Source organism: Scleropages formosus, chromosome 17 (assembly GCF_900964775.1).
Source record: "Scleropages formosus chromosome 17, fSclFor1.1, whole genome shotgun sequence".
Taxonomy (NCBI): domain Eukaryota; kingdom Metazoa; phylum Chordata; class Actinopteri; order Osteoglossiformes; family Osteoglossidae; genus Scleropages; species Scleropages formosus.
The window spans coordinates 16,076,500-16,098,677 of record NC_041822.1 but is presented as its reverse complement, the minus strand read 5'-3'; the positions used below and the strand labels follow the sequence as shown (position 1 = coordinate 16,098,677).

The window sequence follows — 22,178 nt, the reverse complement described above, 5'->3', positions numbered from 1 at the left end:
CAGTTTTAGTTTAAGTACAGGAACTCACCAGAATTATGTGCAGTATTATAGTAAATGCAGAATTTATGTAGCAGGTTACCTCAATGAAGGAGAGCAGTGTTACAAGTAAGTTCATTTACAAGTAAGAAAAACTGAATGAAGCCCTCGTTCAGTATTGTTCTGAAGCTAACCATTCAGTTCTTTAGACACAAGATCTGCTGATACTTCTAAATCAAGATTTACTACATGAATTACTGAATTTCTTAATTACTAAGTATCAGAATTAATTTTCAGGGTTGGAAAAAATGCACTGTTTTTTCAGTCTTTCCTTCTAGGCTGGTTTCATGTTACTGGAATCCTTATTAAATAAAGTATCCCTGGACAGGGCGTGCAGACAGATGACCTCACAACTTGTCTCATGATTTAGTTATATTTTAGTTACAGCATAATATTCATTACAGGTGTAAAACAAGGAAATTCATACTCAATCCGTTTCTGATGCCAGTTTCTTCATGACACACAAAGACACACGTATAAACACACTTACATACATACATGTATATATGTATATAAATAGATGGTTTTATAAATAACCATATAAACAAATGTTATTCAGATACAATCGGGGTCTGCACTACAGACACGCCTTCACTGTGTGGGGTAGTTGGAAAACAAGAAAAAAGCCCCATCCCCAGCCTACGCCACCATCTCTCTGGCTTTCTTGTCCCACGTGAAGGAGTTACTCTAGTCCGAGCTTGGCTGACCAAGCAGGAGACTCCTCCAAGACAACCGTCTCCCTCTCTCTGCCATAAAAACTCAGCTGGACAAAGTCACAACAGCCTTCTGCATTCACAGTCAGTGCGTGGGAGCCAGGTCCTAACAGCTTACTGGAATACAGGGGCTTATTCTGGAAAAATAAAAAGGATGGGTCCCTGGTGGGCTCTGCTGGTCTCACAGATGATGCTGCAGCTGTGTACAAGTGTGCAAACTCAAGGCACAGGTAAGGAGGCACTCCGGATGCTACCTGCTTTAATTCCCATAGTTTGCTACCTCCTTTAATTCTGTTCTTTCTGCAGGTGTGCATATGGGGCCTCTGTATTCTCTCTTTTCTTATGTTTAAAACATTTGTGCCAACTCGATAAATGGAAAACATTACTGTCATAAAAGAAAACCAGATACTTTTTTTACACTTTGTTTATTTACATCTTAAATCTCTAATGAGATGCATGGAAACAGCCATAAAAAGTAGAGATAAAAGCAGCAGGGTAAAACAGCGCGATACAATATTTTGGCTCTAAAAACTAGTATTTTTATTAACTGTTATTAATGGTATTAGATCATTAAACTCCATAGAGCATAAGAATGTGTTCAGTGAAATTTTCTGTTCTGTAGAAAATTTTACGACATCTAATATCCTGTTATAACAGAATAGCAAAGCACCAGGCAGAATTTCCATGGCTGCATAACAATGATTCTCTTAGTTTGCAAATGTTTATGCCATGTTAAAGTTATTGCACGTTACATCACAACAATACACAATAGGTATATTATTTCAGTAACATTACAAACATACAGTGTTCAATGTTTGAAAAGGTAATACTTTAAAGGCTCTGCAGAAGTGTTTTCTGATAAGTTGTTCAGTTTCAAAATCTCATTTAAATTTCAGAGTTTTAGAATACATTGGGGTGCCTTGCGACGGACTGGTGTCCCGTCCTGGGTGTGTCCCCTCCCCCTCCAGCCTTTTGCCCTGTGTTGCCGGGTTAGGCTCCGGCTCCCCGCGACCCCGTATGGGACAAGCGGTTTCAGACGGTGTGTGTGTGTGTGTGTGTGTGTGTGTGTGTGTGTGTGTGTGTGTGTGGAATACATTGGAATATGGTACAGTACTGAAAATTATAGGTACAGCAATGTGTGAAAAGGACTAAAATCTGTTCTCCACAATACGAGAGAAGTGTCAACTAGTAATTTTGTCAAAGTCTAATAAATACTTTGACTCTTAGCAGAAGCTAAACTGTGATCACATCCCTCTGTCCAAAGATGCTCCTTTTCCTGCCCATATCTGTTATCTGCTGTACAAGAATGAAATCTTTATCATAGATTTTCCAAATATTTCAAATTCTGAAGCAGTAAAATATGCGAAACGGGAAAATTAAGTGCCCTGTTTACAATTTTTTTCTATGACCACATGAAATAAAGTGCAGTAGGAAACCTCAGAAAATCAGTAGGTTTGTGTTTTTGTCATCATACATTTGACCAGAAGATTTCCTGCCTCTCTGTGTTATTGTCGTCCACGTGATTTTCGGGCAGGTCTGAAACCAGTTGCTTTTATTAAGGATCACAAAGGTGAGACACAGTGTTCTGGCACCACGCTCCCAAATCCGGCTGGTTGCGAAACCCAGAAAGGGTTCTGCTTTCTTCATAGCTGAGGGACAGAGGTTTGAAAGCTTGTGTTTGCTGACAGGAAATTCCCAAAGCATTTGCTAACAACTGGCGTCTGATGGCACGGGCGTTCCCCACCCAGTGCTCCTGATCACAGGTCTCACTGCGTTGCCTTAATACATCCCCTTTTCCATTTTTCTTAGCAGTTTTCCTGTCATCATTAAATTCTACCCAAACCCTGAAATTCCACTGAGAGCATTAAGTGGTCAGGCTCAAGTGGTTTTAGCTAGAAGCTAACCAGGTCGTCTTTTCAGAAAACAAATATCAATGTTTGAGCATTATAAGATTAACATTGTCAGTGGTTTAAACTCCAGTCTCTGTATTTCTTAAAAAAAAAAAAAACAAGAAAGAAATGTGTACATGTGTGGAGCAAGTTTTCACCTCCTTGTTTCCGTTTCCAGTCTACGACCTCCTGGCGTCTCCTGACTGTCTGCCAGACCTTCTGCAGCGAGAGCTGGAGGCTCAAGCAGTGAATGAAGTTTTCATCCTAACAACATTCCAGCTCCAGACCAAATCTGCCACTCCATTATTTGCCCTTCTTAACCCAACTTATAAAAGCAAATATTTTGAATTCACAGTGACTGGGAAGCTCAACAAAGGTTAATGTGGTTTTTTTCTATTAAATTCCACTGAAACTGGGAATTTCAAACTAAGGGATTGTTTCAGTGCAAATGAACAATTTATTTCAGGCTGTTCATTTTGGCCAGCCTAATTTTTCAAGCAGTGTTGCATAAAATGACTGTAACTTCTCAGTTGTACAATATGATTTTGGATGGCTCGTTTCTTTAGTTGTGTTTTTACATTTGTAATTAAGACAATGAAAAGCCTTCTTCTGTCCTTTCCTGTCCTCTCGTGTCCTGCTCTTTTGTCCTCCTTCTGGTGAAAGACAGTCCTAACAAGATATGGCTCACTTACTGATATGTGTAATAATCCTGTAGAATGAAAGAAACTAGAATGAAAACAAATGAAATGATCTCCTCAGCTACTCTCCGGTACCTGAGGAGTGATGGTAAGCTGAGCAGCACCACCTTCAACAACCTCCAGCTGGCAGATGGACAGCGCCATGCCATCCTGTTCCACCTGAAAGGCTTGCTGCATGGCCCTGCGGGCGTAGACCTCTACGTAGACTGCAGACTTGTCGAGACAGTCAGGGAACTGCCAGCCGCCTTCCGGGGCCTGTCGGCAGGACCCAACATGGTAGACCTCAAGACCATGCCAAAGAAATCACAGGTAAGTAGACATCATTACTGTATGGAGCACTGCCCAAGGATGTTGTGGGATATGTATTTTAGGGTGTCTACTATTACTAGCCTTGCTTCGATGTGGCTTGAATGGATCTGCTGTCGTTCACTGGAACATGGCAGAGAGATGCTTAGTCTTAACTTTGACTTTAGCGAGGGAAAAAGAGTATTTGTAGTACTTGTACTCCAGGGGTCTCTTAATATGATTTAATATAACCAGAGCTATTTATTTAACACAGTATGCAATGTTCTGTCTGGAAGGATGAGCTGGAAGAATTGAAGCTGGTCACTGGAGATTTTGTAGAAAATGTTCTTTCTTTGCAAGACTGTGACCTGCAGCAGAGTGACTCAGTGCAAATGCTGGGTAAGTGTTTCATATTGCACTCTTTTCCTTGCTTTTACCTAATTTTGTGACCTCATAGCATAAATTGTCTTCTGTCATCTATATTAAAGTAAATACTTTGACCACTCCAAAGAACAACACGGATTTGAAATTTATTAAATACAAATTCCTCCTCCTTGGATTGCCCCAGTGGGGATTTTTTTTCCCATTGCTTTCTTTCCATCTCTTAATCACTTTCAGACAAAGCTTCTTTGGTATTCCGTGATGCAAAATTTGTTTATTTATTATTTGTTTTTTTTTTAATTTTTTCACTTATTTATTTTTGAAAAGTTATTCTTTTTTATATTTCATGATACAGTGTCAGTGTAGCCTATAAGCCACACAGTGCATTGCTTCAGTTTTTTGCATGCATTGACTGAATGTATTTTTTATGTATCTCAGTGTTTTTGTATGATCTTAGAAGAACATTCAGGTCCTGGAGACAGAAGTTTTTTGTTGAAGGAATTTGTTTTTTCCTCCTGCTGTGATGGTCTTTGTGAACATACTGTTGGGTTGAGGTTACCAGCCTTGGCCTTCTAAGCGTGCAGCACACACTGTTTAAAATTCTTGGACTATTCTGTGTTTGAAAAACAAAAATAGCAGTAAACTCCTGCTGAGTTATGTGTAAATATGGGTTAACAATCTGTTCTGATCTGACAGGATCTAAAAGATCTTGAACGGACCATTCAGCTTCAGGCATTTTAAAATAAACCCCCTAAGAATGTTTTGCTTCGCCACCTTTATGTGGTTTCGTATGCATTTTGAAAATCTTGTTTTCCTGAGAAATGTTAAACTTATTTTTATACGAGTGGAAAAAATTGGTAGGGCACCATGCTTGTTTAGTGAAGAAATTCAGTTTTATTACTTTAGAAGGTAGAAAAACTTTTCTTTCCTAGGGATAGCTGGTAATATAGGGGTTAGAGCTGCTCCCTTTGGATCCAAAGATTGCCAGTTTGATCTCCAACTGTAGTACCCTTGAGCAAGGTACTTACCCTGAAATTGCTCCAGTAAAATTACCCAGCTGTGTGAATGGGTAACTAATTGTAACCTTAAAGTTGTAAGTTGCTTTGGAAAAAAGCCTCAGCTAAATAAGTAAATGTAACTTTCATGGGATAACAAGTATAGCATTTCTGACTACAAGTAATGTGGCTTAATCACAAGGTCTTCTTTTTTCCAACTGAGGTATATGAAAGAAATATATTAGAAAAACAAAATTATCAGGATCCTGAACGGAAAATAGCGAACAGCTATATCGAATTTGTGATAACAAACAGCTCTGGTTTTCCTTACAGGTGTGAACGCAAAGCAAATGTCCAATCAGATGGCGGAGCTCACCAGGGTCATCTCTGAACTGAAGGATGTCCTCCTGCGACAGGTACAAGCCTATCTTTCTGTTAGGCCTGCTGACACCCAGCCACCCAGATTCATCTTAAGCCTTTTCTCCTATTTTCCAGGTCAAAGAGACAACAGTCCTAAGAAATGCCATTATAGAGTGCAAGGCCTGTGGTAAGATGAGCTTTCAGCACCAGATCATTAATAAATTCAATAGTCAGATATGTAAAATCATCATAGAAAGCCTGTCTTTTCTATAGTTCTTTAATACTAATGCAAAATCTGTTTTTTCATTGATCTTCACTTTTAAAAACTTGCCTCTTGTTGAACTGATGTGCTATGAGTTGTGCTCGCACAGTCTGCCTCAGATGAGCATATCGATTGATATTACCACAGGGTTCATTTTAGAAAAATTATGCATGCAAAACAAACAGAAGACAAATCTTTTACTTGACTCATTTAATATTAAGGAACGAGCTATCTAGATTGTTTGATGATTGTTAAAGTGGCATCATGGGGATCGAGGTGATCTTACACAAAAATGTTGCTGACTCTTCGTGGAAATCACAAAGCTAAAAAAACTTTGGCTCTTGCCAAAGGTCTGGATGACGTGAAGATCCCATCGACAGCCCTACAAGAATGCCAGCCTGGAACGTGCTTCAGGACAGACATGTGCATTCAGACAGAGGATGGGATCACGTGCAGGCCCTGTCCTGATGGTTATACGGGCGACGGAGTCAACTGTGATGATGTGGATGAGGTAATAACTGCGTGTTGTTGTCTCCATTGGGAGTCTTGGTAGAGAGGATGAGAGCATTTGAACTCACTTTCTTTTAAAAGTAGTTTATTTGCAACATACAGATACAGAAGCTTCTGGAAAATACCAAAACTTTCTAAAGCAGCTCCAAGGTGTAAGCAAACATTTACATCTCACGAACTGAAGGAGGGTTAGATCGTACATAAGATTCCAATCTACTTTTACTCATTCACCTGTCACATTCCTCCTGTAACCACTGTGCCACACGTTGCCTGGAGTACCAGTCCAACTAACTTTGAGGTCCCAGCTACTATATGGATACACAGACTAAGAACTATGTCCCATATTACAAAGTTGATTATTTTTCACACCTTTGCATCCTAGAAGATGTCAACATGATATATGATTTATTACACCAAGTTGGTTCTCACAACACTGGTGTCAACTTGGGCTATATCACTACCTGACTGTAACTGTCACTTCGTTAGAAGAGAGATATTAGTGGTTAGGGAGCCATGATCTGTCTGCACGTTACTGGTTGCGAGCCCTAATCTCCAAACAAAACCAGCTGCCAACTCCCTTGAGAACCTCGTCGTGTAAAGCAGCAGTCCATCTGGCAAGGCTGAAGCTCAAAGGTATCCACAGCAACTGCTGCTGTGCCCTTCCTGGCAGGTGAAGCAACTAGAAGTGAAATCATTTCCCAAAATGTGGTTCTTTTCATACCACCGTGTAGACTGCTATTTCCGGTACCAGCTCCAAACTGGAAGCACGAGATGGAAAAATCTGTTTGCTCAGATGCTGATAACATTGCAGTGAAAGGAGCAGGCTGCTTTGGTGGCTCGTAGTTTCCATTACTCACTATATCGTGCCATCTGTCCCGATGTAGCGCTTGCCTGACAGGGGCGGTGATGAACCTCAGCCTTGTTTGTTCAAGGATTAAGTAAGCGAATGATGGCTGATGGAACTGCTGGTATAATAATAGACATCTGTGTCCAAATGGTCTCCCTCCCACCACAGCACATTGGAGTGTCGTGCTGCTTTTGTAAACATTTGCTCCTTTAAACAGGTCTGATTAATGTGTGGAAAAATGTGACCAGGATGTTTGAATACTTTTCATTGGTTTTTCAGAATACTCTATTAAATATAATTAAACTGACATTTTTGCAGAATGCAGTAAGTTGCAAGGAGTCTGGCACTCCATCTTCATCCTGCACATGGCCCATTCAGTGCTGATGAGTCTAGGGCAACGATACGATGGACACCTACAATTAGGATTAGCTTTTGTGTGACAGATTAGTTAGTTTCCTTGTTTTATCTCTATGCACCAGATATGAAACACCTCCCCTTCTTCACCGTAACGGAGGGCGATGCTGTTTTTCAAATCTGCTGGCTGGGACTAGTAACGAGACGCCTGCGATTGACCTTGTGTTCATGTTCCTGCTGTGTTCTCACAGTGTCAGTTTAATCCGTGCTTCCCTGGGGTGCGCTGCATCAACACGGCCCCAGGCTTCCGGTGCGAGGCTTGCCCCCGGGGCTACACGGGCCAGGCCGTTCAGGGAGTCGGAGTCCAGTACGCACAGACACACAAGCAGGTGAGCACCATACAGACCTTTCATGCTTTTAATTGCAAGGAAGCAAAGTCTGACTGCCATTAAAATTAATTACTGGGAGGAACTTTAAGCAATTAAACAAGGTAGCAGAAGATGTTTATGGTTATACATTTACTTATTTAACTGACATTATTCTCCAAAGCAACTTACAGTGATTTACCCATTCATTCCGCTGGGTAATTTTTACTGGAGCAATAATTCAAGGTAAGTACCTTGCTCAGGGGTACTACAGTAGTAGATAGGACTCAAATCTGCAGCCTTCAGGTTGTAAGGCACTACCTTCTGCGTGTGTCTGTTCAAACTAAATGCTAGTTTTATGCTTCTGCTATGATTTTTTTCACTCTTTTGATCATGTTGTGGCCCACTGAGCTGTCTCTTCATGCTGCTTCCAGGTGTGTAATGACATAGATGAGTGCCAAGGGCCTAATAACGGTGGCTGTACCCCTAACTCCTACTGTCACAACTCTATGGTAAGAGTACCACACTTTCCTTACAGTCTCATCACATCAGGCTCCTTATATTCAAATATATCCCATAATATTGTTTTGTTTCTGTCTTTCTATTTATTCTTTATTCACTTCAATTTCATTCATTTTTGTAGAGCACTCACACAGTGACAGAGCACTGAACAAAGGATTAAAGACATAAGACAAATAAAAGGTTGGCCACATTAAATTATTAGAGTAACTATATTAAATATTAAAAATATAAGTAGTTATTGTAAGTAAACCAACTGGCCGAGGAGGAACAGATCAAAAAAAATCCCAACCAAACGGCAGGGGAGAAAAAATCCCTGGAGGTCAAAGTGCCACTGGTTGTATGCATGCTTATTTCTGTTTGCATACACATATCAGTGGTTTTCAGCTGTGCAGTTATAGCTGCCACAGCTTAAGTGAAATATTTATAGATCTTTTTAACCAATTTAGCTTTCTGTATCAGGCTGTTTAAAAACAGATGACACTCACACTGAGCAGCTCCCGTGTTTAAAGTGGTGTGAGTGTTTGCAGTTTTTTTAACCATATCCATACTAATGAACACTTAAAGTCTCTTCCTGAGATCCCCTGGGTCCTCTGTATATTACGGCATGACCTGTTATGCTGTGATCCTGTACTGGTTGACTGACACCATCCAGACTTCTTCTTGTATTTGTGAGAAGGCTGTCAAAACTTTGCCAAAACGAACAAGAACAAAACATTAGTTAGCCTGATTTGCAGTTTTTTAAATTAATCTCATTGTAAGTCCCTTCTTGACCAATCTAATGTAACAAGGTTTTCAACAATTTTTTTTGACCGAAGACCAAGGTACCTTAATTTGTTTTCATTCAATTGCATGTATCAGGTCCTCTGAACGCAGCTTAGCATTTGCATCTACAGACACTGGGAAAGTAAGGACTTGATCTGATTACGATTTCACGTTACAAATGTGACATGGGGGTCACATGCTTTCAAGCAGTGCTGGTTGTTTGTACTGTATGTCTCTGCTGTCCATCTCAATGGACAGGACCTCTCATCACCTCTTACACGATGGCTAAGCAGATAGACTTCTCTCCTCGGCTCTCTAGGGCTCCTTCCGCTGTGGCGGCTGTAAAGATGGCTTTGAGGGCAGCCAGGGGAGCGGCTGTCAGCCTGCAAAGATGTGCGCGAATGGCCGGGAGAACCCCTGCGATCCCAATGGCCGGTGCGTTGTGGAGCGAGACGGCAGCATCTCCTGCGTGGTATGACCCATGTGGACTTTTTCCTCCTTGAGTCTACTAAAAACCTAAGACAATAAAACAACACCAGTGTTTCCCCACAGTTCTTGTATGAGTGTGCCCTATTCCATATTCCATAATCTGTCATGTAACTCGAGATCTGACGTTGATCTTAACTGCTTTTTAAACAGTGCCCCAGGCAGCCGTATGAGCATTTGGCAATGTGTCACCTTTAGCACTGTATATACACCGTAATTCATGGCTCTGTTTTGACCCTTTTCCCTTTGGCACATTCAGTTTCTTCATTGCACTTTAAGAGTCCATAGTATGTTTCGTTAAAATATATGCTTTGGATCTTTAGTGTGGGATCGGCTGGGCAGGGAATGGCTACATGTGCGGCAAAGACACAGACATCGACGGGTATCCTGATAGGAAGCTCAGGTGTAAAGACCCACAGTGCAGGAAGGTAATGACCTCTCCTAGGTCCAGCAGTAGACTTTGTGAAAAAGGTCTTTGAACGTGAACCCAAACCAAGGCCCTGTCAGTTCTAGAATCCCACATTTTGTGCTGACTGTAGGACAACTGCATGTACGTTCCCAACTCTGGGCAAGAGGATGCCGATGGTGACGGGATGGGTGATGCTTGTGATGAAGATGCTGACGGAGACAACATTTTAAACGAGCAGGTGTGAGTCCATCATCCCCTCTACACACACCCAGTACCTCAACTAAGTGAACAGCCTCACCTGGTTTCTCCTACCCACTCCTTTCAGGACAACTGCTGGTTGACACCCAATGTGGACCAGAGGAACAGTGACAAGGATCGCCATGGAGATGCCTGCGACAATTGCTATCTGATAGACAACCCGGACCAGAGGGACACAGACCAAGATGGCAAAGGGGATGCATGTGATGATGACATGGATGGCGATGGTGAGACAGCTTATAGCATTCAAAGGAAATATAGCAGTAATAAACTTTGGCACACATTTTTATGATGGGAGCAGTAAATGTCATGTATTGCAGGGGGGGATGTCTGGACTGTGCAATGGAGGAGGCTTGGGAGGGGCAGAAGTTGGTCCATTGTGCTTTTTTTGCTGTCAATGTTCTCAGTGATGTTTAACTGCTGCAGACAGGTTTACTTGATATTTCTGAGTTTCCAAGGTTTGCTTAGGAACTAAGACCCGAGCATTTCATCCAACTAAGAGTTTCAGAGTCATTCCATGAAGCCACAAAAGAAAAATGAACTTTGCTGTTGTGGTCTGACTACCACCGACAGTTCAGATGACTCTACTTTCCAGTAAGAGCTGCATTTTAAATTCCAAACTTTGCTTGAGAGTGTGAGACACACTCCAACACCGGCTGGTTTCATAGCACACAAACACAGTAGGGAATTGAAAATGATTTGCAAGGGTAAAGCATGGTAAATCCACAACTGATACCGTGAACAAGAAATCCAGTGAAAATAAGAATGATTATTTTAGCCCAGCTGCTGCAGGGTCCAGTGCTGCCAGTGATTCCAGAATAATCTTTCCAGGAGTGCCACTTTTTTGGTCGAAAATCAGGCTTCAGTCACCAGAGATCTGTGATTTGAAGATTTTATTCCAGAATAATCTTTCCAGGAGTGCCACTTTTTTGGTCGAAAATCAGGCTTCAGTCACCAGAGATCTGTGATTTGAAGATTTTATTCCAGAATAATCTTTCCAGGAGTGCCACTTTTTTGGTCGAAAATCAGGCTTCAGCCACCAGAGATCTGTGATTTGAAGACTTTATGCCGAGGACATGATGGGTAATGAACAAATTCAGCGCAACAACTATTTGATACTACTGTTTTCGAATCAGTAGCCGTGTTGAATGGCTATGGAATCGCATTAAAGAAAAAAGCGTGGACAGTATTTTCTGCACCCTTTGCAAGGTTACAAATAAATTTGCTGAAAAGAACATTGAATTTACAAAATCAAATTTGGTTGAACGGATGTAGCCCAACTGCAGCGACTGACTCGATTTCCAAAGCGCGTCAACAATCGCTGGCAGTATTTATAACTGGCAATGCGAAGGCTCTTTGAGCGCAAGTTCCCATGAGGCACAGCACAGCCGTGGCAACGACACTCGGAGCAGCAGATGGCGCTAGAGAGCCGGTCACGCGGCTCTTCCCCTTCTCTGGCGGGAAACTAGGGCTGGACGCTGTACAGCTAGGGAAATACCGTAAACAGAAACCCCTGCCTGACGTTTCATCTCTTTAGATCTGCATCCCAAATGTAGCAATGGTTATGGTCCAACATATGAAGAACTTGCTTGCAAAATTCTGAGAACTGAGGGATATGATTCAGAGCATTTTTATTTACTTAACACTTTTCTCCAAAACACCATACAATGTTCAGATACTGAGAACTGTTCTATACTGACAACTGTTTACCAATTTATAGCGCTTGATAAATATTAGTTGAGCAATGTGGGGTAAGCTTGTTAATGGCACTGTAGCAATGGGTGGGGTTTGAACCTAAAACCACCCCTAACCTCTAGCCAGTAATCGCTATTATTCTACCTGCCTCTAGTAACATAGAAGCTTATAGTTTTCTAGGCTTCTTTTAATTAATGAAATAAAGAGTTAAACTCATAGTTTCTTCAGGAAATGTACCATTTGCACTGGCTAAATGGTACGATTCAATATTTACATTTATTCTCTCTTCCCTGCCTGTTCTCAGTGTCAGGATACAGGATGGGACAGGACAGGATGGGACAATACTTTCTTAATCCCCACAGGAACATTTGCACAAGTCACAACAGACATAGCACATAACAACAAAGTGCCGTTATACTGAAAAATTGAAATGAGGAACAAATAAATTACAAGAAAAAAAGAGAAAATTGAAGTAAAGCCACTTTCACTGGCAGGCAGTACAGAGTGGCACCAGTGCAGTTCAGTGCTTATAATCCAATTTCCATTATTTCTTTCAATTTTTGTTAATACTGAAAGATTGATCATACATATCTGCATTTGTGTTATTAGGTATAAAGCAGAGCACACACAATATACAGTTCTGCCCTTTGCCTCTTGTCAGGTATGGGCCACAAACAGTAGTTTGCCAGACACTTCTGTCCTGTCCTGTGTCAACACACCATACATAGCTAATGTATTTTACAATACATAAGTGAAAATCATTGAATCATATTAAACATATGTACCCTGCAATGTATTGGTGTCCCGTCTGGGGTGTGTCCCCCCTTCAGCCTTGAACCCAATTTCTCTGGGATAGGCTCTGGCTCGCCGCGACCCCACTTGGGACAAGTGGTTATTGAAATTGTTTGGATGGTTGGTTAAACGTATGTACAGTATAAATGTCAACAGTGATCACTTTTAGATCTTTTTCTCAGGGAAAATATTTTGAGAGATTTGAAAGATGTCTCAATGCAGTGGTCTTCTGTAGCCAGTCCTACAATGAATAATATGCATGACTGGTTATTTGTAAGATCTACTTTCTTTCTAAGGGGGCCTGGTGGCGCAGTGGGTTGGACTGGGTCCTGCTCTCCAGTAGGTCTGGGGTTCAAGCCCTGCTTGGGTTGTTTTGCGACGGACTGGCGTCCCGTCCTGGGTGTGTGTCCCCTCCCCCTCTGGCCTTATGCCCTGTGTTGCCGGGTAGGCTCCGGTTCCCTGTGACCCCATATGGGACAAGTGGTTCAGAAAGTGTGTGTGTGTATACTTTCTTTCTGAAGCACAAGCTGAAAAAATAATGTGCAGAATTAATCGGTGTATGGACATGTCATTGGATAAAAGCATTACAGAGATTCTTCAACACACTATGGCACTGGGATAGATTTACACATGGAATGCCAAGCGATCATTCCAGATGGATTTTGGTGGAATGAAAAGTGACATCCGGAATTCCATCATTTGTAAGGCGCTGACAGCTGTGCCAGCAGGTCTTTACTCATTCACACACAGCACACTGGGGTTGTGTGTGGATCGGGTTCTGACTTCAAGGATCACAGGCCAATTCCAGCATGTAATGGTGTCCATTTATGCTGCCTATCAGGGTTGAAGAACTTTCTGGACAACTGCCAGAGGGTTCCTAACCCTGACCAGACTGACCGGGACAACGATGGAGTGGGTGATGCTTGTGACAGCTGCCCTGATGTTCCCAACCCCAACCAGGTCAGAGGAACCGCTCACAAGCCTGGGATCTGCTCTTAGGTTTCAGAAGGCCTTGGAGAACCAGAAAGTAATGATGACTGCTCCAATTCTTTTATACTCAGAGGAAATCCCAGCTTCAGACATATTACGTTTAATTAAGACTCGAGAAGAATTTTTCCTGAATGATTAAATGTCACCTGCTAATGAAAAACATTAGAACGCTTGAGAAGTTGCTATAGTTTGACTCTTGACCTTATAGTTTGCCCTTGTTCTCAAATGTCTTTTAGTCGGACAGTGACCACGATCTTGTTGGAGATTCCTGTGACACAAACCAAGACAGGTAGCATTTATATTTACATTTATTCGTTTAGTAGATGTGTTTCTTTTATACAGTTATTGTTAACTAGCTGAGGGCTTTGTCCAGTACATACACTGCTATGAACTCCCTAGAAAGAATAACTCTAGAAGAATGGCATTTCCACTCGCTCCTACGTGATGCTTCCTCTCTAAAATTGTGGTTTTGTTCCTTCTTCTGTCCACTGCAGTGATGGCGATGGCCACCAGGACTCCAAAGACAACTGCCCCAATGTCATCAACAGCTCCCAGCTAGATACAGACAAGGACGGCCTTGGGGATGAGTGTGACGATGATGATGACAATGACGGCATTCCAGATGTCCTGCCACCTGGACCGGATAACTGCAGGCTCGTGCCCAACGTGGACCAAATGGACGATAACAGTATGTGGCTAGCTAAGATACACACTCACATTAACAGTCCATCATGATGGATTTTTGAATGGACTATCCTCTGTCAGGGAATTCTATTAACACTTAACACACACACACACACACACACACACACACACACACACACACACACACACAATGTCTACAGCTACTTGTCGTGGTGAACCGGAGCCTAACCCGGAAACACTGGGCGCAAGGCTGAAGGGGGAGGGGACACAACCCGGACGGGACGCCAGTCCGCCACAAGGCACCCCAAACAGGACTCGAACCTCAGACCGACCACAGAGCAGGCCCCGGCAAAAACCCCTGCATCACCATGCCCCCCCTTAACATCAATCAGCAAATAAAAGTAATAAAGTTTTATTCAGCAGGTCACTGAACAGCGGTTCAGCAGTCAAACCAGCTCTAGGGAGGCAAGATTTTCCTCACAAAAACAATACACCCCGTGAATACAGTTAGAGTGTCAGCTACTAACAACTTCTCATTGGTCAGATCATATGTTTGCATAGTATGAATTTAGTTGTTAAAAGAAAGCTAATGATTTGCAAAACATGGCACTTCGGATGAGGATGTGGCGCATTTGTGAGGACAGAAGACATCAAAACGTGAACATCTTGTACGGGACAGGGGCATGGGGTAAAAGATAAGATGGAGCCAAAGCATGTGGCAGGAAGGGGGACACATCGGCCCTGTGTACGTGACCTGCGTAGTCCGTGACAGGCAGCACGAATTGTTCTCTCACACCTTTCAACTTATTTTTGAAACTTGCAAATGGCCATCGCTGTGTAAAGCAAAATAAGATTTTTGAAATGTATGAAAAATCCTGGGATTAATACGAGTGCTCCTTTGAACAGATGATGGGGTGGGTGATATCTGCGAATCGGACTTTGACAAAGACAGAGTGATCGACAGGATCGACAACTGTCCGGAGAATGCTGAGATCACCCTCACCGACTTCAGGGCTTACCAGACCGTGGTGCTGGACCCTGAGGGTGACGCCCAGATAGACCCCAACTGGGTGGTCCTCAATCAGGTGTCTTTCTCCTACTCTATTCTGAGCTGGTAAAATTAGAAGAAAAAAACAGTACTCTGAGTATCACTTGATCCAATGGATGTGAGATTATTATGGATTGACCAGTGGCTGCTCTTCAGATACAGATATGTGAGATGGCTCTGTATCTCCTATTAGCTAAAGTCATTGCAGAAACAAAGTGTAATTAAAGTGTATGACACTTCACTCCATAATCTAGTACTTAGGTGCCAAGGCCAATATTAAATAATATTTAAAATGTTCACTTTTCATCCTATGGACTGATATGTAGCATAAACATTGGTGTATAATAGTTGGGTAAATCTCCATCCCATTCCTCCGTCAGGGAATGGAGATTGTCCAGACGATGAACAGTGATCCCGGGCTCGCTGTGGGTAAGCGTGACTTCAGCATTAGCGCCCCATGACACGATACAAACATAAATATTTATGGATTAACGTCAAAGGTATGATTTTTAATTATTTTTTTTTTGCATTCCATAAACATCTATTGCTATTGTTTCATTTAGTTGACAGTTTTCACCAAAACACCTCACAATGTGAGGTTTATGTGCTAGGTTATTCACAACTAATTATCTGTTCATGCAGCTGGGTAACTTTTTTAACTAGAGTAATTCAGAGTAAGTATGGATACTCACGGGTACCACAGTGGGACAATGACATGAACCTGGGTCCTTCATGTGGAAGGCAGAGGATCAAATCACTACACTGCCCACTATACTCCATGTCAATAAAGTACTTTGTCATCTAGATGTGGGGAGATGGCATTTACACGTATTTAGCAGACACTTTTCTCCAAAGCGACTTCCAATGAACTCTGTGTAGTTTTATCAGCCCACACACCTTACTCACCAAGGTGACTTACACTGCTAGATACACTACTTACACTGGGTCACTCATCCATACATCCACTTCCTCATAAAGCCAGAAGAACATGATTGCCCCACTTTGTTTTCTGCACCCTGGTGTGTCTGTTGTGGCATCTCCCCAGGTTATACTGCCTTCAGCGGGGTGGACTTTGAAGGTACCTTCCACGTGAACACGGCGACAGACGACGACTACGCCGGTTTCATTTTTGGCTACCAGGACTCGTCCAGCTTCTACGTGGTCATGTGGAAGCAGACGGAGCAGACCTACTGGCAGGCCACACCATTCCGGGCTGTGGCGGAACCAGGCATCCAACTCAAGGTCAGCTCACCCTTCAGCCCCCAAAATGATTGCTGTTTGGCCTGTTCTCACGCAGAAAGTGCAGCTTGTGAATCTTTGCTTTGGTGTCTATTACTAGTGGATTTCTGCAATCTGTGATATGACACTGTCATACAACTAAAATCTTCTGCTAAAGAGCTCATAAATGCTAGCCATAAGCGAAATGAGACCCAGAGCTTAGAATCTTCCCCACAACATTATTAAATAAAGCGCTTAACAATACCCATCTGCAAGACCAACAAAAAGTCTGCATCCCATCTGTTTAATGCTAGTGTGAGTACTTTATGAAAGCCTCAATGTTCATGCAAAATTGCCCACTTTATGTTTTTTAAACTCCCCAAACCAGATAAATTACGTACACTCTTTGGCGGTCATGTGGACATCCGAAAACATCAAATGCATTGCTCTTGATTTATAATTACTAGTTTTTTTCTATTTCCAGAACTCTCTAACTCTGTGTGGGACCTTGTGATGATTCAGACTTGTTCAGCTGGGATCTTGTGTGAAGTTATTTAGCAATGCTTTCATCTGCACCACTCCGTTTTTTTGATTTTATTATATGATTTTTTGATTTATCCCCTTTGGATAATACACATACGCTTGTGCCTTTTGGTCAGAGCTCAAGCGGGATGGTTGTGGAGGGCATTCCCAAGTTTACCCCATGCTGGCTGTATCTGAGGGCTGGTTGTACAGAAGGTCTTCCTCTGCCAGCTTCCAGCTGTGTCTGCACCACGGAGTGTGCAGGGACTGTGTGGAGAGAAGCAAGCCACAGAGCTCGGGGATAAGTGAAACAGCCGTTGACAAAATGTGTAGCTACACTAAATGTATGGTATTGTGGTTCCAAGGAAGCATCTGCTCTTCTGGGAACGTTCTAGAGCAGGGTCCTGGGTAACAGCATTGCATAGCAGTCCCACAGGTTGAGGAAAATGAATTCTAACTGCACTGTGAATTCTAACCGCACCTACTGAAGAGAAGAAAAATTACGACTGGTAGCTCTGGTTGTTGTGATTCATGTTTATTCGACTGCCAAGCTTGACATTATTTTTGCCAACACTTTGATACCCGTTGAGGAAAACTTCGTCAAGGTGTAGAAAGTGAAAAGGGGGAAAGAGGGAAGAGGGTGTTAATCGATAGATGATTGTGATTAATTCATCAAGCCAAGGGTCAAAGTCAATTGTGAACCAGTCAACCGATCATGACCATCTACTGTTAATCATTTCTTATGCGCCAGTGGTGTTATCTGGATTGGTAGTGAAGATTCACACTGATCTTGCCAAGATCCAAGCATCACATCTAATGAGTACCAGATACACCAGCTGACATGACTTGGCATGAACATAGAGAGTTCGACGAAGCAATCCAGAGCTGAGAACTTGGGAAAACCACACAGTTTCATTCCCCTCTAAAGCCATGTTTGGCCAGCTGTTTTCTACAGCATCATCCCTGAAAATGGCCACCTGACAGCTCTTACAGAAATTCTCAAAGAATAATAAATTCCTCTTTCTTGAGTCTGGTGTCTTCCTGTGGCATTTTGGAAGAAACATACCTCTACCCCAGTAAGGAGAAGATCACTCCTTGTTCACTGTCCTCTTTCTCCTCGTCTAGGTGGTGAAGTCAAAGACGGGCCCTGGGGAACACCTGAGGAACTCCCTGTGGCACACCGGAGACACGGATGACCAGGTGAGGCTGCTGTGGAAGGACCCACGCAACCAGGGCTGGAAGGACAAGATGTCGTACCGCTGGTTCCTCCAGCACAGGCCGCAGGTGGGATACATCCGGTGAGCGGAAAAAGCAGGGCTTCCATTGTCTGTGCCTATTTGAGTGTTTGACTACTTGGCAGACACATCAACCCAAAGCAAATTACTTTGTCATGTCCTTTGTCTCCTGTCCTAAATGTACTCATTACACTGAGCAGGGCCCGATTCTATGAAGGTCCAGATTTGGTGGCTGATACTGGGGTGATTATTGACACCACCATGAGAGGTGGGCGTCTGGGGGTATTCTGCTTCTCCCAGGAGAACATCATTTGGTCCAACCTCAAATATCGCTGCAATGGTAAGAAGCAGTTTCAATTTCAGATATACAGTATAATAAAACTTTATGGTTCCAGTCTAGCTCCAGATCACTGAATTGGATCACCCTTGTGTATCTGCCTTTGTTAATGCAAGTGGAAGATCAGTTTTACATTTGAATACTATACTTAGTGTTTATGTGCAAATCTAAATACTGCATAGGCAAATTTTTACCCACATTCATTCTCGTACACTGGTCTTTACTACACATTTGAACAGATATTTAGTACCGAGACTTGAAATCTTATTTATGGACTTTTAGCCTTTTCAATAATTCTGCACATTTATATATAATTATTTGCTCAGAACCAAGGTCCACAGGTCTAGGAATCAGACAATTTGACGTTCATCAGTGGGACAGTGCTGTTATACTACTTGTCACTGATAAAGTGTGATCACTTGCTTTTAACCGGCTATCATTAAATTCTGTAGATGTTTAATGACTTATACCTCTCGCAGGTGATCTGATGTTGAGACAGCTGTGTTGAATTCGGTGCTATGAAAATTTTGTGAAATGAGATGGATAGAAGTGATGATAGGAGAGCTCTGTTCTAGGTGGCAGGAGGGGCTGGGATGTCCTGCTCCTACCACTGATATTCCACAAATCTCTGGAATGAAAACAGTTTCAGAAAAGATCAGACATGATCTGACATTTCAGCGAGCCAGCTGTTCGAACACTAACAGAAGTGATGATGTAGAACCCCTGGTGACTAATCTATCATTCAGAACAAACAGGAACACCTGATGCACCAAAGCACAAACCCTCCTAAGTCATATCCCCTCTTCTGTCCCTTTGCCTGTTTTTCTTTTGTCCTTTCAACAGATACGATCCCAGATGACTTCCATGAGCTGAGCGCGCAGACCATGGGTGACTTTAAATGATCAAACACAGAAGAAATTTCAGTGGTTTTGTTTTCAGAGCTGCAACTTCTGTTATCCCTCAGAGCATTCATACAAACTCTGAATATGTTTATGAAAATCATTCAGATGATTGCAATAACTGTACAGTAATACTCTTCTTTAAAAAAATACTTTGTAACATATGCAATATCAGCAATATTTAAGTTTAAAAAAGGACAAATGTGGAAATTTTGGTCTCCCTATTAGCATGGCAGCAGGAATAGCTCTCACTAAAGTTACTCTGTGAGGGAATAAATCATAACAGTTATTTCTAAGTACTGATAAGGAGTCATGCATACATCAGTTATTTTAACCACACTAACAGCACTGTATGCAATTTTATGTTCTTTACATGGAGTGTTTGTAAAGAAACTGATAGATGTTTTCATAAACACAAAATATACTGTGTCCTTCTACATTACAATGGTATTGAATACTTTTCAATGGCTCTTTGGTTTTAGGGAAAATACTCAAGTCATTCAATATTGCTACAGAATAAAGAGGAGCTATGGTGAGTCTCACTAAAAGGAATTCCAGTCCATAAAATTCCGCTGAGTGATCCAAACCAAAATCCGTAGGAATGTAATATTTCCATATACAAATTTGGCATATTATTGTAGACAAAATGAACATTTCTTTGTCATTTCTTTTTGTTTTATTGAAAGGTCTTTGAAAGAAAAGTCACTCAAGTGCTGAATCACACACTTTCCCACTCTGTGTACCTTACAGGGGGGTTCACTTGTGACTGGGGCACAGTGTTACATTATCTGAGGTTTCACTAATACCCCTTCGCACTTTGTATAAGTGAGGCGTTTTCAAGAAGAAGCAATTTGCTCAAATACAAACTCCATTTCAATTAAGGTGAGATAAAATAGCACTGGACCATTAGAGATGTTCAGCAATATGGAGGTAAAGCCCATTTTCACATTGTGCTTTACAATGGGAAATGCCACTGAGATAGAAGGCAGGGAAAAAGATCTGAAAGAAATTCTCAAATTTTACTCAACATGAAAACACACAATTATTTGATAACACAAAGTGGTCATCTGAAGTATAAAAGTTCAGAAAAGTAGTACAAGACCGACATAGCACTGGATAGTGTCAGATATTTAGGCAATGTATAAAATGTAAATGCCTGCAGTATTTCTATCAGACTGTATAAAAACAAAACAATAAAAACTTAAATGAATCCTGTAACAACTGAAGATGCAGACTATAAACTTGATGTGCACCCCATTTTTGTATTCAAAGAAATGGATTTGTTTCCAACAGTTTATAAATAGTGCGTAGTTCAATGTTCTCAACAAGGGTAATAAATATGTTAACAGTTTATAATTAAAAATGACTTAGTCCTAAAATAAACACAGGGAAAATAAGTACAACTTGTGCATATTTTTCCATCCCCAAAAACAATTAATATGAATACACAAAATACCACAGGCAAAAACACTAAGCATTGCTACATTTCTTGTTCTCTTATTTTTTCCACTTAACACACATTGCAATTAATTCAACTTGTTTAAGTATTATTTTGTGCCCATCTCAAAAATATTGAACCATGAAAGCAAAGAAAAAGTCAATTTTTTGCAGTTGTTACCTGGTATTTAAAGAAGACAGGAAGTGACAAATTATACATTTTCCCAGAAAATTACTAAAACCCACACATAATTCAGATTACCATTGTTGTAATCGGATTCGAACTAAGAAATTAAACTTCACTTATCGCAAATGGAATAAAGACTTGAAACTTGTTTTTTTTTTTCATGAAACTGCTTTGAAAAATGTACCTCATGGTGGCAGTTTATAACAGCTTTACTGAAAGAAACAGAAGTGAGAAAGTGTACAGTACATGCAAGATTAAAGTGCAAGATAGCCAACAACACATTGTAAAACAGAGATTTTAAATATTTTTCAAGTTTTCTTTGTAATTAAGTTCTAGAATGTTTTGAGAAAGACAAGAAGATTCCTAACCCTATATGAAAATGTGACTGTAATGAAAGTAAAATCTGTAAAAAAAAAAAAAAAAACACCTCATGAAAATAAATTCCTGTAGGACAAGAGACAGTCAGGGCCAGACTAAAGCTACATGATTATAACGGACAACCGATTGCAAAACTTGTGAAAAAGGTGGGATAGTGGTACAAATGTCTGGGAAGAGTGTCATTCCATTTCACTAACTCTGCAACGAGAAATATTACACAAACTACCAATTCCCTGAACACCTATACTGTTAAGAGCTCTTTAGCCTTGTCTATACTCAGCTATTATGGTCTACATGGTCCAGTGTTCATCTCTAATAAACCTAGTGTATCAAAAGTAATGGAAATAAACAGTAACTAGACAGCAAAATTCATGGAAGTTTCTAACAAACACACTTGTGAAGTGCCATAGACTTCAATCTAACAATTATAAGGTGACACTTTGCACTTTGCCTTCCAGGCCAGTGGTCAGTGGGACATCTTCTAGCACTGGGTTGGGGTATTCCAGTCTTCCAGGACTATTGTGTGTCCTAGTTAGTTTGAACTTACCTCAAGTTGTTATGTGAATATTAAGCCCCCTGGTTTGGCATTTCATAATTAAGTGAAGAGTTAATACATTAAAACGATTTTCAGCCCTCAAGGCCTGGAACAACCCCACTTTGTTC

The 22,178-nt window shown here is 41.3% G+C and overlaps 1 protein-coding gene across 1 annotated transcript; it reads left to right on the top strand.

Moving 5' to 3' along the window:
• Positions 1 to 801: 801 nt before the first annotated feature.
• On the top strand, positions 802 to 19,955 carry LOC108938664 (thrombospondin-4-B-like). Its single transcript, XM_018759482.2, has 22 exons — positions 802 to 979; positions 2,817 to 3,014; positions 3,398 to 3,645; positions 3,918 to 4,020; positions 5,331 to 5,413; positions 5,493 to 5,544; positions 5,970 to 6,130; positions 7,582 to 7,719; positions 8,130 to 8,207; positions 9,299 to 9,451; positions 9,789 to 9,893; positions 10,005 to 10,112; positions 10,200 to 10,359; positions 13,461 to 13,579; positions 13,846 to 13,898; positions 14,104 to 14,297; positions 15,161 to 15,339; positions 15,683 to 15,731; positions 16,348 to 16,544; positions 18,168 to 18,340; positions 18,478 to 18,617; positions 19,458 to 19,955. Exons 1-22 carry the CDS (start codon positions 904 to 906, stop codon positions 19,514 to 19,516), a joined length of 2,826 nt encoding a protein of 941 aa, XP_018614998.1. The 5' UTR covers positions 802 to 903; the 3' UTR covers positions 19,517 to 19,955.
• The last annotated feature ends 2,223 nt before the right edge of the window (positions 19,956 to 22,178 follow it).

What these genes read in the sequence shown, in the direction of transcription:
- LOC108938664 (XM_018759482.2), top strand. Translation starts at nt 904, where the DNA reads ATGGGTCCCTGGTGGGCTCTGCTGGTCTCACAGATGATGCTGCAGCTG. An exon ending in CCATGCCAAAGAAATCACAG is followed by an intron (nt 3,646 to 3,917) that starts GTAAGTAGACAT and finishes TCTGTCTGGAAG; the next exon opens with GATGAGCTGGAAGAATTGAA. An exon ending in AAGACCCACAGTGCAGGAAG is followed by an intron (nt 9,894 to 10,004) that starts GTAATGACCTCT and finishes TGCTGACTGTAG; the next exon opens with GACAACTGCATGTACGTTCC.